This window comes from Physeter macrocephalus, chromosome 4 (assembly GCF_002837175.3).
Source record: "Physeter macrocephalus isolate SW-GA chromosome 4, ASM283717v5, whole genome shotgun sequence".
Classification (NCBI taxonomy): Eukaryota; Metazoa; Chordata; class Mammalia; order Artiodactyla; family Physeteridae; genus Physeter; species Physeter macrocephalus.
This window is the reverse complement of record NC_041217.1, coordinates 145,900,293-145,911,654: the sequence shown is the minus strand read 5'-3', so window position 1 is coordinate 145,911,654 and position 11,362 is coordinate 145,900,293. Positions and strand designations below refer to the sequence as shown.

At 55.3% G+C, this 11,362-nt stretch overlaps 1 protein-coding gene across 2 annotated transcripts; it reads right to left on the bottom strand.

The window, feature by feature from the left end:
* POMGNT1 (protein O-linked mannose N-acetylglucosaminyltransferase 1 (beta 1,2-)) lies at positions 1-9,939 on the bottom strand. Of its 2 annotated transcripts, XM_024119916.3 has the most exons (22): positions 9,842-9,939; positions 9,202-9,371; positions 8,482-8,596; positions 8,228-8,346; positions 7,248-7,313; positions 7,045-7,158; positions 6,141-6,258; positions 5,849-5,947; positions 5,565-5,692; positions 5,150-5,220; positions 4,845-4,920; positions 4,566-4,649; positions 4,435-4,476; positions 4,167-4,225; positions 3,778-3,850; positions 3,567-3,695; positions 3,357-3,482; positions 2,082-2,146; positions 1,862-1,906; positions 1,132-1,267; positions 775-884; positions 1-675 (listed from the first exon to the last, which is right to left on the bottom strand). In XM_024119916.3, the coding sequence occupies exons 2-22, from the start codon at positions 9,319-9,321 to the stop codon at positions 588-590; spliced, it is 1,983 nt and encodes a 660-aa protein (XP_023975684.1). In that variant the 5' UTR covers positions 9,322-9,371; positions 9,842-9,939; the 3' UTR covers positions 1-587. The 2 variants fall into 2 exon arrangements, with proteins under 2 accessions (XP_023975684.1, XP_023975685.1); XM_024119917.3 differs by lacking the exon at positions 5,849-5,947.
* Positions 9,940-11,362: the final 1,423 nt, after the last annotated feature.

The following is an 11,362-nucleotide window of genomic DNA, read 5'->3' as shown; positions in this document are numbered from 1 at the left end:
GAGCTTTTCTCCTTTTTTAATCAATGACCACCTCATCCAGCTTTGGAAATCTGGACAAAGAGGAGGCTGAGAAGAGGCCTGGTTCAGTGTCTGAGGGTCTCTGAGTGAGTCTGCATCAGCAGATGGGCCCCTGCTGGGCCTGTCCATGGGTTGGGCACAGCAGTTTCCTGAGTAAGAGCCTGCCCCACCCTCAGGGCAGCACCCCAGTCCAAAAAAAAAATCAAGGCCCTCCAGGCTTCCGCCTGTTTCCAAGGCCCTCAGGACAGTCAATAAATAGGTTAGGTTCTGAGCCAGGCCTGGGAGGAGGGAGTATACAAAGGGCAGGATCAGCTGCCCAGGGATCCCAAAGATTCCCAGGTACTATCCTGCCCTTTCCCAACAAGGAAGTAAATAAATAGACCTCCAACTCAGGAACAGGGATGTTGGAGCAGGGGAATCCTCCCCTGGGAGTTAGTAATTAAGTCTCATGTTAAAAACAAACCAGCCCCAGCCCCTGAGAGTGTCTACAAAATCCTACAGGATTGGGTGAAGGGCTAGCCTGCCTGGGGGTACACAGTACCCAGCCCTGCAGGGTCCTGGAGGAGGTCTCATGTCTGTTCTGCAGCTCCTGGGGCTCCCTCCTCCTTTGGGGGTGGCTCCAAGAAAATTGGGGTGATTGATGGTGGCTTCTTCATTCTGGCAAGGTAACAGGAAAATGAATAGGGAGGAGGTCATTAGCTACGTCCCCTAACCCCACTAGTCTTCCATTTCCAAGGACAGAATAGAGTCACTCACGAGTAGGGGGAGGCTGGGACCCCCACCACCAGGAAGTGGTTCCTCTTCCGAAACAATCTCCACAGGCCCCGGTGGTTGCCACGTACATCCAGGTCCCAGATATGCAGGCACTGGTAGAGGTGGGGTGGGGCAAAGGCAAGAGTCAGAGAGCTGTGGGGAGGGCCCTTGGCCACCCCCCTCTCCTCAGCAGCCTCCTCAGTTTGCAAGAGGTAGCATCTTCAAGAATATGGATTTGTAAAGGGGCTTAGAAGACAGTCTCTGAGAGTATGAAGAGAAGGTTCTGAGGTGGAAGATTCCAGAAAGGCTCCTTGTATCTTGGGGAGGGGTATTCCTGGGGTAGGTGTGTTATTGAGGCACCTTGGCAAGCTGGGTCCAGGTGGTGAAGTCATCATCCTTCTCCATTCGGATAAAGGCTACATAGGTGTGGCCCTCTGTGTCTGGCAGGAAAGAGTCTTCACAAGGGTTCTTGCTGTGGTCCAGAACCTCAGCTTCACTGTAGCAGGGAGTGGGGGAGAAAGGCCAAGACAGGGCCCACCTCATGAGTGTGTCACACAGGCCCTGTCCTTTTAATGCTCTACTGCTGCCATCTTGGAATTCTTAACATTTGTTGTTTTTTGGCGTTTTTTGGCCGCGGCACATGCGATCTTAGTTCCCCAACCAGGGATCAAACCCACGCCCCCTGCATTGGGAGTGTGGAGTCTTAACCACTGGACCGCCAGGGAAGTCCCACTGAGTAATGTTTGAACAAGGGACCCTGGTTTTCTTCTTTTTTTTTTTTTTTTTTTATGGTATGCGGGCCTCCCCCTGTCGTGGCCTCTCCCGTTGCGGAGCACAGGCTCCGGACGCGCAGGCCCAGCGGCCATGGCTCACGGGCCCAGCCGCTCCGCGGCACGTGGGATCCTCCCAGACCGGGGCGCGAACCCGGTTCCCCTGCATCGGCAGGCGGACGCGCAACCACTGCGCCACGAGGGAAGCCCGGGACCCTGGTTTTCATTTTGCAGTGGGCCCCACAAATTATGGGGCTAAGACTCCCAGTATTTGACTTCTCTTTACCCGCCACCTCATACCCCACTGCCCTAGGCCATACCTGAGCAGCCTGTGAACTTCCACTTCATACGCTTCTTTCTTCAGACTAAAAGAGAGGGAGAAATGGGTCAGGGGAGGGAGTAGCCCCTCAAGGGATGACATGGAGATTGGGGGGCAGCAGGGCTGGGGTAAACACACAGACCACAGGGCTAGTAGGGCCTGTCAGGCACTGGTTATCAAGGCCCCTAAATATCCTCCCCTTGGCCGTCCCCAGCCCACACCTGTCCACGTTCCTCAGCTGGACACCTGGAACCGTGTTGAACTTGTGCTTCTTGAAGTAGGCCTCCTGGAATGGATGTGAAGGTGAAAATCAGGGCATTACACTGTCTGGCCCACACCTGCCCGCTGACCCACCACATATCCACGAGGCCCACAAATGAAGTCCTAGACCTATAAAGGTCCCTCTGATTTCCTCCCATCTTCCCCATCCTCTTGCCAGCATGCTTGGCAGACTCTTATTAGCTTTAATCTGGCTCCACCATTGCCAGAGAGCTCATGCTCATACTGGCATCTCATGCTACTGACCCCTGAGCTAGTCCTTGTCCCCAGTGGCTCTCCCTGGGCCTGGTGTTCTAGGGTCACAGAAGCCAGAAACGGCCCATGCAAAGGGACAGGCTGGACTGGGAGGGAGAAAACTGCTATGACTAAGGTACTAAGGGTGAGGGACATGAGGTCACTCCTCATCCCTCTCGGAGATGAGTGGGGGTCTTGTAGTAATCAGCCTCTGAAGGCCCTTCTGGCTTCTAGGAGTTTCCAAGCTAGAAACTCTCCATTCTTTTATTTTATTTTATTTTTTTCCCAGTACGCGGGCCTCTCACTGCTGCGGCCCCTCCCGTTGCGGAGCACAGGCTCCGGACGCGCAGGCCCAGCGGCCATGGCCCACGGGCCCAGCAGCTCCGCAGCACGCGGGATCCTCCCGGACCGGGACACGAACCCATATCCCCTGCATCAGCAGGCGGACTCTCAACCACTGCGCCACCAGGGAAGCCCAAAACTCTCCATTCTTTACACTGGGTTGTTCAAGGCCTCCCTGGCTATAACTGGGGAGTGGCCCTTTGGACACAGCGATGAAGGGGTGGGGACCTGGGGCCCTCTCTGTTCACTTCAGGCTGAGGCTTAGGCCTCAGCACTTGCAAGGACAGGAGAGGGCAGAGTTTGCTGGGCTGGACGAGTGCGTGGCAGCAGAAATATCCTCCCCACACCCACAATCTAGTGCTAAGAATAGTAATGCTAAAAATAATACCAGCTAATCCTTATATAATGTTTACAGTCCAAAGCATATTATACATATTAACTCATTTAAACCTCATAATCCTATGAGGTAGGAGTATTTTTATCCTCACTTCACAAATAAAGAAACTGAGGCAAAAGAAGGTAAGTAATTTCCCTAAGGCTACATGGCTAGTGAGTGGCAGAGCTGGGGTTGCTCGAGTCCATGTTCTTGCCCCATCTACCACACTGTGCCCTATGCCCCAACACCCCTGCCTCCCACTCACATGGAAGTAGCCGTTCATGTTGAGGCCAACGATGCCAAAGTGGTAGGATCGGGAAATGTCAGGGATGATGCACTCTCGGCCTCGGCGTTGTTCCGGCATCCGCATCCACATATCCCAGTCCCAGAGCTGGGGGCGTGGAAGACTCTGAGAGTTACGAAGTTCCGAGCTGGTAGGGGACTTCAGCCCACTCACCCTACCCTGCCAGGGTACCTTTTCTGGTGTGGGCCACTTGGGCTCAAGCTCCTCCTTGTACAAGGACTTCCTGAGCACCCATCCCAGCCCAGGCATGGTCTCCACGCGGTACAGCAGTGCTGGGTCCTCAGCTGTGTGTTCATACCCCTGGGGACAGGCGGCCGTGATGGGAGGTATTAGCTCGGGGCCTCTACCAACTCCGCAGCTGACCCCTGGCCACTCAGCCTACCTGGTCATTCCAGGCAGAGATACAGTAGAGGCTGTCGTCCTCCTCCAGCAGGTGGATGGATTGGCTCAGGAAACTGAGAGGCAGGGTCCAGGGGTTCAGGGAGGGGCAAGGACAAACCCAGTCACACAGTGATGCTGGAAGAACTGGAGATGGGTCTCAGGAGTCATGCCTCCTTCCCCCAAAGCCCCACTGTCTCCATTCATCCTTTCTACTCTCTACTCCAGCCCCAACCCCTGCCAGCCTAGCTTTGCTCAGGCTTTTTCCCCACTTTGGAGCTTGCTTCCTCCAGAAAGCTTTCCAAGACCCCTCATTGCCTTCCTCCCTGGAGACCCAGTCAAGCAAAGAGGCCCTACGCAGCTTGGAGCTGCATGGAGGGACACTTCCCTCACCTGAAAAAATCCACAGCGATGTCCAGGTCCTCCTCCAGAACCACAGCAAACTTGGCTTCCTGTAGGGGGTGGGGGACAACATGATCCCAAGGGGGACTTTCTCATCCCGTCTCTTCCACCTCCATCCCACTTCTCAGGCAGCACTACCCCCATTTTCCACATCAGGAGGATGAGACCCAGAGAGAGGAAGAGCTTGCTATATAATAAGACCAGACTTATGCCCATGTTTCCCCTCTCTAGGTTCAAGAGTTTTGTCTTTACTACTCACCGGAAACAGGTTGAAAGTGGCAGTGAGGCTGGCCTTGTAGTGCTGGGTGGGGAGTAGGAATAGGGCACATAAGCTTTGGGGTGGATAGTGGGGCCAGGTGTCCACCCCTTCCATCCTTGCCTAGGCGGTACCTGAGACACACGGGCGTTCTTGATGCTGATGGGAGTATGCTGGATGCCCCTCAGACCAAACAGCGCCACCACATCCATCGGCTCCTAAGGGGCATGGCCGCTGGTCATCATGTGAGCCACCCGCCCCCTGCCCACCTCTGCAGGCTCTGACACGCCAAGCCCTGCACATTTCACGGCCCTTGCCCAGGCTGTCTCCCTTGCCAGTCCTCTGTGATCATTGCTACTCAGCACCAGCAACCCTGCACTCTGCTCCGCCCAAAGCCCACAAGCCCCACTCACCTCATAGTAGCCATCGATGAAAACTGTTATCATCTGGGGAGACACCCCCTGGGCTGAGAGTAGAGAGCGCAGCATCCTGGGGAGCCCAGGGTTGGATTAGGCCTCTTTGTCCCCCCAAATCAGGACTCCTCTGTGCTTACAGATGGGCCCAGATTCCCCATGTTCACCCCCAAAGGTGAATGGACCTAGAATCTGTTTCCGTTCCGCCCACCTCAAGAGTTCCCCCTGCAGGTACATGAGCCTCGGGTTCCCACCACTGACCACCCTCCTGTTCAGTGCTGGATACAGCCCCCTCCCAGGCTCACCGGTACAGGTAATTGGGCCGGTTCCCCGCAATGACAGCCACAGGCACGTTGAAGACCTTGTTGTCTGGGAGCTGAGGGAGAAATAGTGTTCAGCTCTTGCCTCACCCTCTCTTCAAACTGGAATCCCCACCTGGGGAAGAGTCTTGAGGGAGAGGGAGACTCAAGGGAAAAGGCAGAGGGTCTTCCCTGTCCTGGCCCCTCCACACACTCAGCCCAACTCCAACTCTAGGCCTTTGCTCACATGGCCTGCTCCTTCCCCACAACCAAGACATCTCGTCTTTCAGAGCTCAGTATAAATCCTCAGTTTCTGGTTCCCTCCCAGGCTGGGATAGGGAAAGCCCAACCTGGACCTTTCCTGGGGCCCCTTGCCAAGCTGGGAAGGAGTCCGGGCCTCGCTGCCCAAGGCCCCACTCACTGGGTCAGGACTGAACTCGATGGGTGTGGGGTCCTTGCAGCTGCACACACTCCCATATCCCTCGACTTTGCTGCAGAAGCGGTGGCGGCGACGGTTCAGCTCTGTGTCTGCCCAGTGGCACTCTGCTTCTGCGGCAGGGATGAGGTCAACAGGATGAGGGCATGAGGCCAGTGTGGTTTGGAGAACACCAGGCACCCAGGCAAGAATAGAGCCCCGTAAAGAGAACCCAAATGCCTATCCCCAGCCCAGGCACTGCCCTGGAGCCCAGCGCCCGCTAACCCCACCTTCAGCTGAGCTCAGCGGCACATCTGTCTTCAGTAGGACTGGATCCCCCCAGGAGGAGAGGGCAGGTGACTTAGAATGTTTCTCCCCGAGGACAGGACCTGGCAGGGGGCAGAAATGAGGGGCAATGGGGGCCCAGGCTGCAGTTCTGGAGCTTCTTCCCATCTCCCTGCCCACTTTCATCCAGCCTACCACCACTGACTCCTATTTGCCCCCCAGCCCACCCCATCTCCTAGAGTTCTGCTCCTCCCAGCCCCTTAATACTACAGGGTGGCTGGCCTACGGTGCTGGCACCTCCTTTTCGTCCCACGAAGGCCCAGGTGTCCCTCCAGCCCAGGGCAGGGCCGGCCTGGCTGCCTAGGCTCCTCAGCAGAGCCTTGGCTGTGTCCTTGAGGTGGAAGGAGCCCTCATCCTGGGAGACCAGAAAAGGTGGTCAGCCTGACTGGCACAGCTCCAGCAGACCTAGCCTCAGGGAACACTAACTACATGTCAAGCACCATGTAAAACCTTTCACTTAAATTAGCTCATTAAACTATCACAACAACCCTTTGTGGTTACTATCATTTCACAGATAACTAAAGGTTTAGACAGATTCTGAGAATCACCCAAGATCACTAGGCTAATTAGTCCTTAACATGATCCCACACAGTCTGCACCTCTGTCCCCTGCTACCTCCCTGCCCTCTTCCCACCACCCTTCTCCTCCCTTCCCTTATTCTGCTCCAGCTCCACTGGCAGCCCGGCTGTTCCTCAAGCACACCAAGCACCTTACCAATTCAGGGCCTTTGCACTTGCTATTCTTTCTATCTAGAATGCTCTTCCTCCAGATATTCACCTGGCTCACTCCTCACTTCCTCCAGCTTTCTGTGCACAGGTCATGTCCTTACAGAGGCCTCCCCTTTCTAAAATGCACCCCCATCACCCTGTCTCCCTTGCTTAATTTTCTTCTTCATACAAGTTATCTTTTCCTGACATTGTAGATTTATTTCGCTGCTTTTTGTTGATCTTGCCCTATTGGTGTAAACTCCATAAGGGTAGGGACTCTGTCTTGCTCTCCACTGACAAGGATAGGATTGGAACCTGGTCACCTTCCTCCAGAGGCTCTTGCCACTATGCCATATTAGGGGCACAGAACCCAGGGCCATGAACAGGGCTGGAGCTAGGGGTGTTGGGAATGGGGCCAAGGCAGAGTCACTGACCTTGACGGTGCAGATGAGCACTCGGCCAGGTGCCACCATGTTGAGGAACAGCACCATGGCCTCATCCTCGTGAGGCGAGTACGTGTCAAACACCCGCTTTGCCATCACATGGCCCTGGCAGGAGACACACCTCTCATGAGTAAGTGTCACCAGCAAGGAGGGCTCAGCTTTGGCCCTCTAAGTCCCCACCCCTAGAACCTCACCGTGGCCTGGTTGAGGACGATGACATGGATGCCCCGGCCCTGTTCCCGGGCCTCATCCTCCAGCACCTACAGGGTAGCAGAGACAAGGTCAGACTCTTCACTGTGGCATTTGAGGTCTCTCTGTCTTATGGGCACTTAAAAAAAACAGCTGCATGGGGCTTCCCTGGTGGCGCAGTGGTTGAGACTCTGCCTGCCAATGCAGGGGACACGGGTTCGTGCCCTGGTCCGGGAAGATCCCACATGCCGCCGAGCGGCCGGGCCCGTGAGCCATGGCCGCTGAACCTGCGCGTCCGGAGCCTGTGCTCCACAATGGGAGAGGCCGCAACAGTGAGAGGCCCGCGTACCGCAAAACAAACAAACAAACAAACAAAAAAAAACAGCTGCATGAAACAAAACCTCCCCTCCTTCCTCTGCCTCTGTTCACACAGTTCTCTTCCAACCCAGCCTGAAGGCCATCTCTTCCAGGAAGCCTCCATAGCACCCCCATCAAAAGAGATTCCATCTTTCTACAACACCCCCCGACCCCTCGCCAGCTTTCATGACTCTTAGAGCCCTTGACTATCTCTGCCTCATGCTGGAGGTATCACCGTCTAACAGATGGAGCCTCTCAAAGTAGGGCCAGGGCTGACTACCTCCAGGCTCCCAGTGTCCAGGACAAGGCTGAGGTCAAAGAAGGGACCAGGAAATAAATAAATAAATGGGACCACGAAATAATAAATCACTGAATTAACTGCCTACTAATACTAATGATCACTTTTGATAATATTCCACCACATATAATACATTTCACATACCTTACATTTAATCCTGACAAGCAGAAATCATCAGTCCCAGTCTACAGATGAGGAACTGAGGCCTCCAAAGTCACACAGCTAGAAACTGACAGAGCTGCAGTTCCCACTCAGGCAGTGGACCCAGAGCCAGCGGACCACACCCTAAGTAGAATGGAGTGACCATACACTAGACACCAGACCACTCACCGTAGTGCCGTCCACTGCCACGTACACTTTGCTGCGGCTTGAGTATACCTCCACATCCAGGACCCGTCGGGGACCACTGCCTCTGCGCCGTGGGGACTCCAGTCGGCCCAGGGCCTCATCTGTGGGTGTGTGACAGGTCATGGAGATAGTTCCTCCAGCAGTCTCTCACCTCTTGGGATCTGCCCACCATTTCAGCCACAGGATCCCAGGGGACGCCCCGTCCACCACCAATCCCATCCTCAGTCTGGTCCTACCATAGTCTTTTTCTGGCTCCGGGTCTTCATTGGCCTCGCTGATTGCTCTCCGCGTGTCCAGGATCAACTTGATGTTGACAATGACCGTCACCAGTAGGAAAAGCACAGCTCCTGTCTGAGGGGAGGGGTGGGGACAACTAAAGAGGGGCACCCCCTCCAGATCACTGCAGTCTTCCTGAAAGGAGGGCTCTGGCTGAAGCAATGACACAGGGAGAACCTGGGTTTTGCCTCTCTTCCCTCTGTCTGACCAGCTCTAATCCCCCAGACCTGGGTTCAGTTTCACGACCACCTCCTTCAGGGACCCTCCCCTGACCCTTCCCCCTTCATCAGGGCGCTCCCTACCCAGAACTCCTGTATTCTTCCATTTGAGCCTTGATTCCCTTGGTTCCTCCACAATTAGTTCCTAGAGATGGAGCCAGTCCCAGAGAACCATGCTGGGGATCAGAAGACCTGGGTCCTAGCCCTGACTGTCTGACAGATGTGGGCCCTGGGCAAAGCCTTCCTGATCCAACTTCAGGTTTGTCAAAAGCCTAGGAGGTTGTACTTGGGTTCTGATTCCAGAACTCTGGACCCAACCCACTACCTGGTAGGGACATGAGACAAAGAGGTTTCCCACCCTCTTTCCAGGGTGGGGGCAGCCAAAGTAGGTCCCAATGCCCATAGTCTAGGCTGGGGTAAAGCTGGGAGGGAGCCCCTGGGAGGTATTGGACACCTCTATACCTGACAGAATCTCCGCAGGGCCCGCTGGTTGGTCAGTTTATACTTCCAGGTAAGATACCAGCTCCGCTTTTTCCGAGCCCCACAGGGCTTGATGAGGGGGCTGGGCTTCCAGTCGTCCATGCCGGATTGGGGGGTCACCACTGTCCTGGCCAACCCATGCCTTCAGGAATCTGAGGAGACCAGAGGGTCACGTGGGGTAAGGTTTTCCTCCCAAAGTCTGATGCTTTCTTGGGGAGATGAGGGAGGACCCCCCCCCAGTAACTTCCTTGCGGTATCCATGCTGTGTGACCTGGGAAAAGTGTCTCAACTTCTCTGGAAAGGAAACCTTCAGAGGGGTCAGATCACCTGGAAACTCCCCTGGGGCTGGGGAAACTGACAGGACTGCCCATTGTCCCAAGGCTGGAGGCCAAATAATCGGCTCTCAAGGCTCATCAGTCCCTAAAAGAACCAAGCCCCAGGCCTTCCTAGTCCTAGGGTGAGCGAAGGGCAGCGACCCCCCCCCCCATTCTCCACCCCCTTCCGCCCTCGCCCCCTCTTATCTGGCCCTGCTCCTCTCCTCCCGGGCCTTGGGCCACCCCAGCACTCGGGGACCCGCCCCGGCCATGCCACCCCTCCCGGACCCCCGCCCAGAGACACTCACGGCTCAGGGGGCCCGGGCCCCACTCGGGCCCGGCTCGGGCCCGCACTGCTCGGCCCGGCGCGCCGCGGCCTCCACCTCCTCCATGCCGCTCGCGGCCCCGCCCCGGCCCGGGCGGCCCGCCTCCCCGCTTCCGCCGCTGCCGCCGCTACCGCGGGGTGAGAGGGCGGCGGGCGGCGCTTAGGGCGGTGGCTGGTGTCTGCCCCCAGCGAGTGCCGCTGGTGCTCGGTCCCTCGGATGCCTTGCAGCTAGCTGGCCGAGTGGGCGGCTGCGGGAGAGCAACTTCCCCGCTCCCAACACTGCGTGGTGGCAAACCCGATTGGGGTCGGAGTCCTAGAGCCTTGGAGTAGATCGCAGGGCACGCCAGGGTCAGAGGGGCTACAGTCCTCGGACCCAGATACCCCTCCCTTTGCTTGGGCAAGCCTGCACCCAGGTCTAGAGCATGCGAGGCCACTGAAGACTACGGGGGAATTAAAAACCTGGTTCTACCACCCACCTAGACCTTGGGCAAGTCACTTCACGTCTCAGCCTAGGTTCCCTTCTCTGTGAAATAAGTATGACCTCATATGACGCTTACTCCATGGCAGTCACTGTTCTAAGTAAGCATCTTACTATATTAACTCATTTAATTCCACAACAAGTCCATGAGGTAGGTACTGTACTATCCCAGTCTTTTAGACAAAGAAAATGAGGCCCAACATCACGAAGTTGGTAAAGCTAGAATTCAAACCTGGCAGCCTGGCTCCAGATTCCACTCTTAACCCCTCACTATACTGACAATAATAACACTTATACAGTTTAACACATGCGAAGCACTTAGCTTAACACAGTGGTTCTCAAACTTTAGCTTGAATCAGAATCACTTGGAGGACTTGTTAAAACAGATTGCTGGGCCCCATTCTTAGAGTTTTTGATTCAGGAGTCTGGGGCAGAGCAGAATACTGCATTTCGAAAAAAGTTTCTAGGTGATGGTGATGCTTATTTGAAGTGAGTGGGTAGCCATGGCACAGTTTTAGGCAGGGAAGCAACATAATCCAATTTAAGAGAACATTTAAGAGAACATGTTTTGTGGATAACAGATGAAAGGGAGACAGAAGAAGCCAGAAGATAGGTTAGATTTTTTTTGAGCTCTCCATATTCCATCTGCTTCCTGAAATGGTGGGATGGTATCCCCAAAATGTTAACAGTGCTTGTCTCAGTAGTTGAGGCAATCAGTCATTTCTCCTAATAAGTGTTAGAATAGAAGAAATCCCAACACATTTTTAAAAGGCATTTTTTTTTTCTTTTGCGGTACGCGGGCCTCTCACTGTTGTGGCCTCTCCCGTTGCGGAGCACAGGCTCCGGACGCGCAGGCTCAGCGGCCATGGCTCACGGGCCCAGCCGCTCCACGGCATGTGGGATCTTCCCGGACCGGGGCACGAACCTGCGTCCCCTGCATCGGCAGGCGGACTCTCAACCACTGCACCATCAGGGAAGCCCTAAAAGGCATTTTAGAAAGGTGTCCTGCAGGGTTCCTCCCTGACC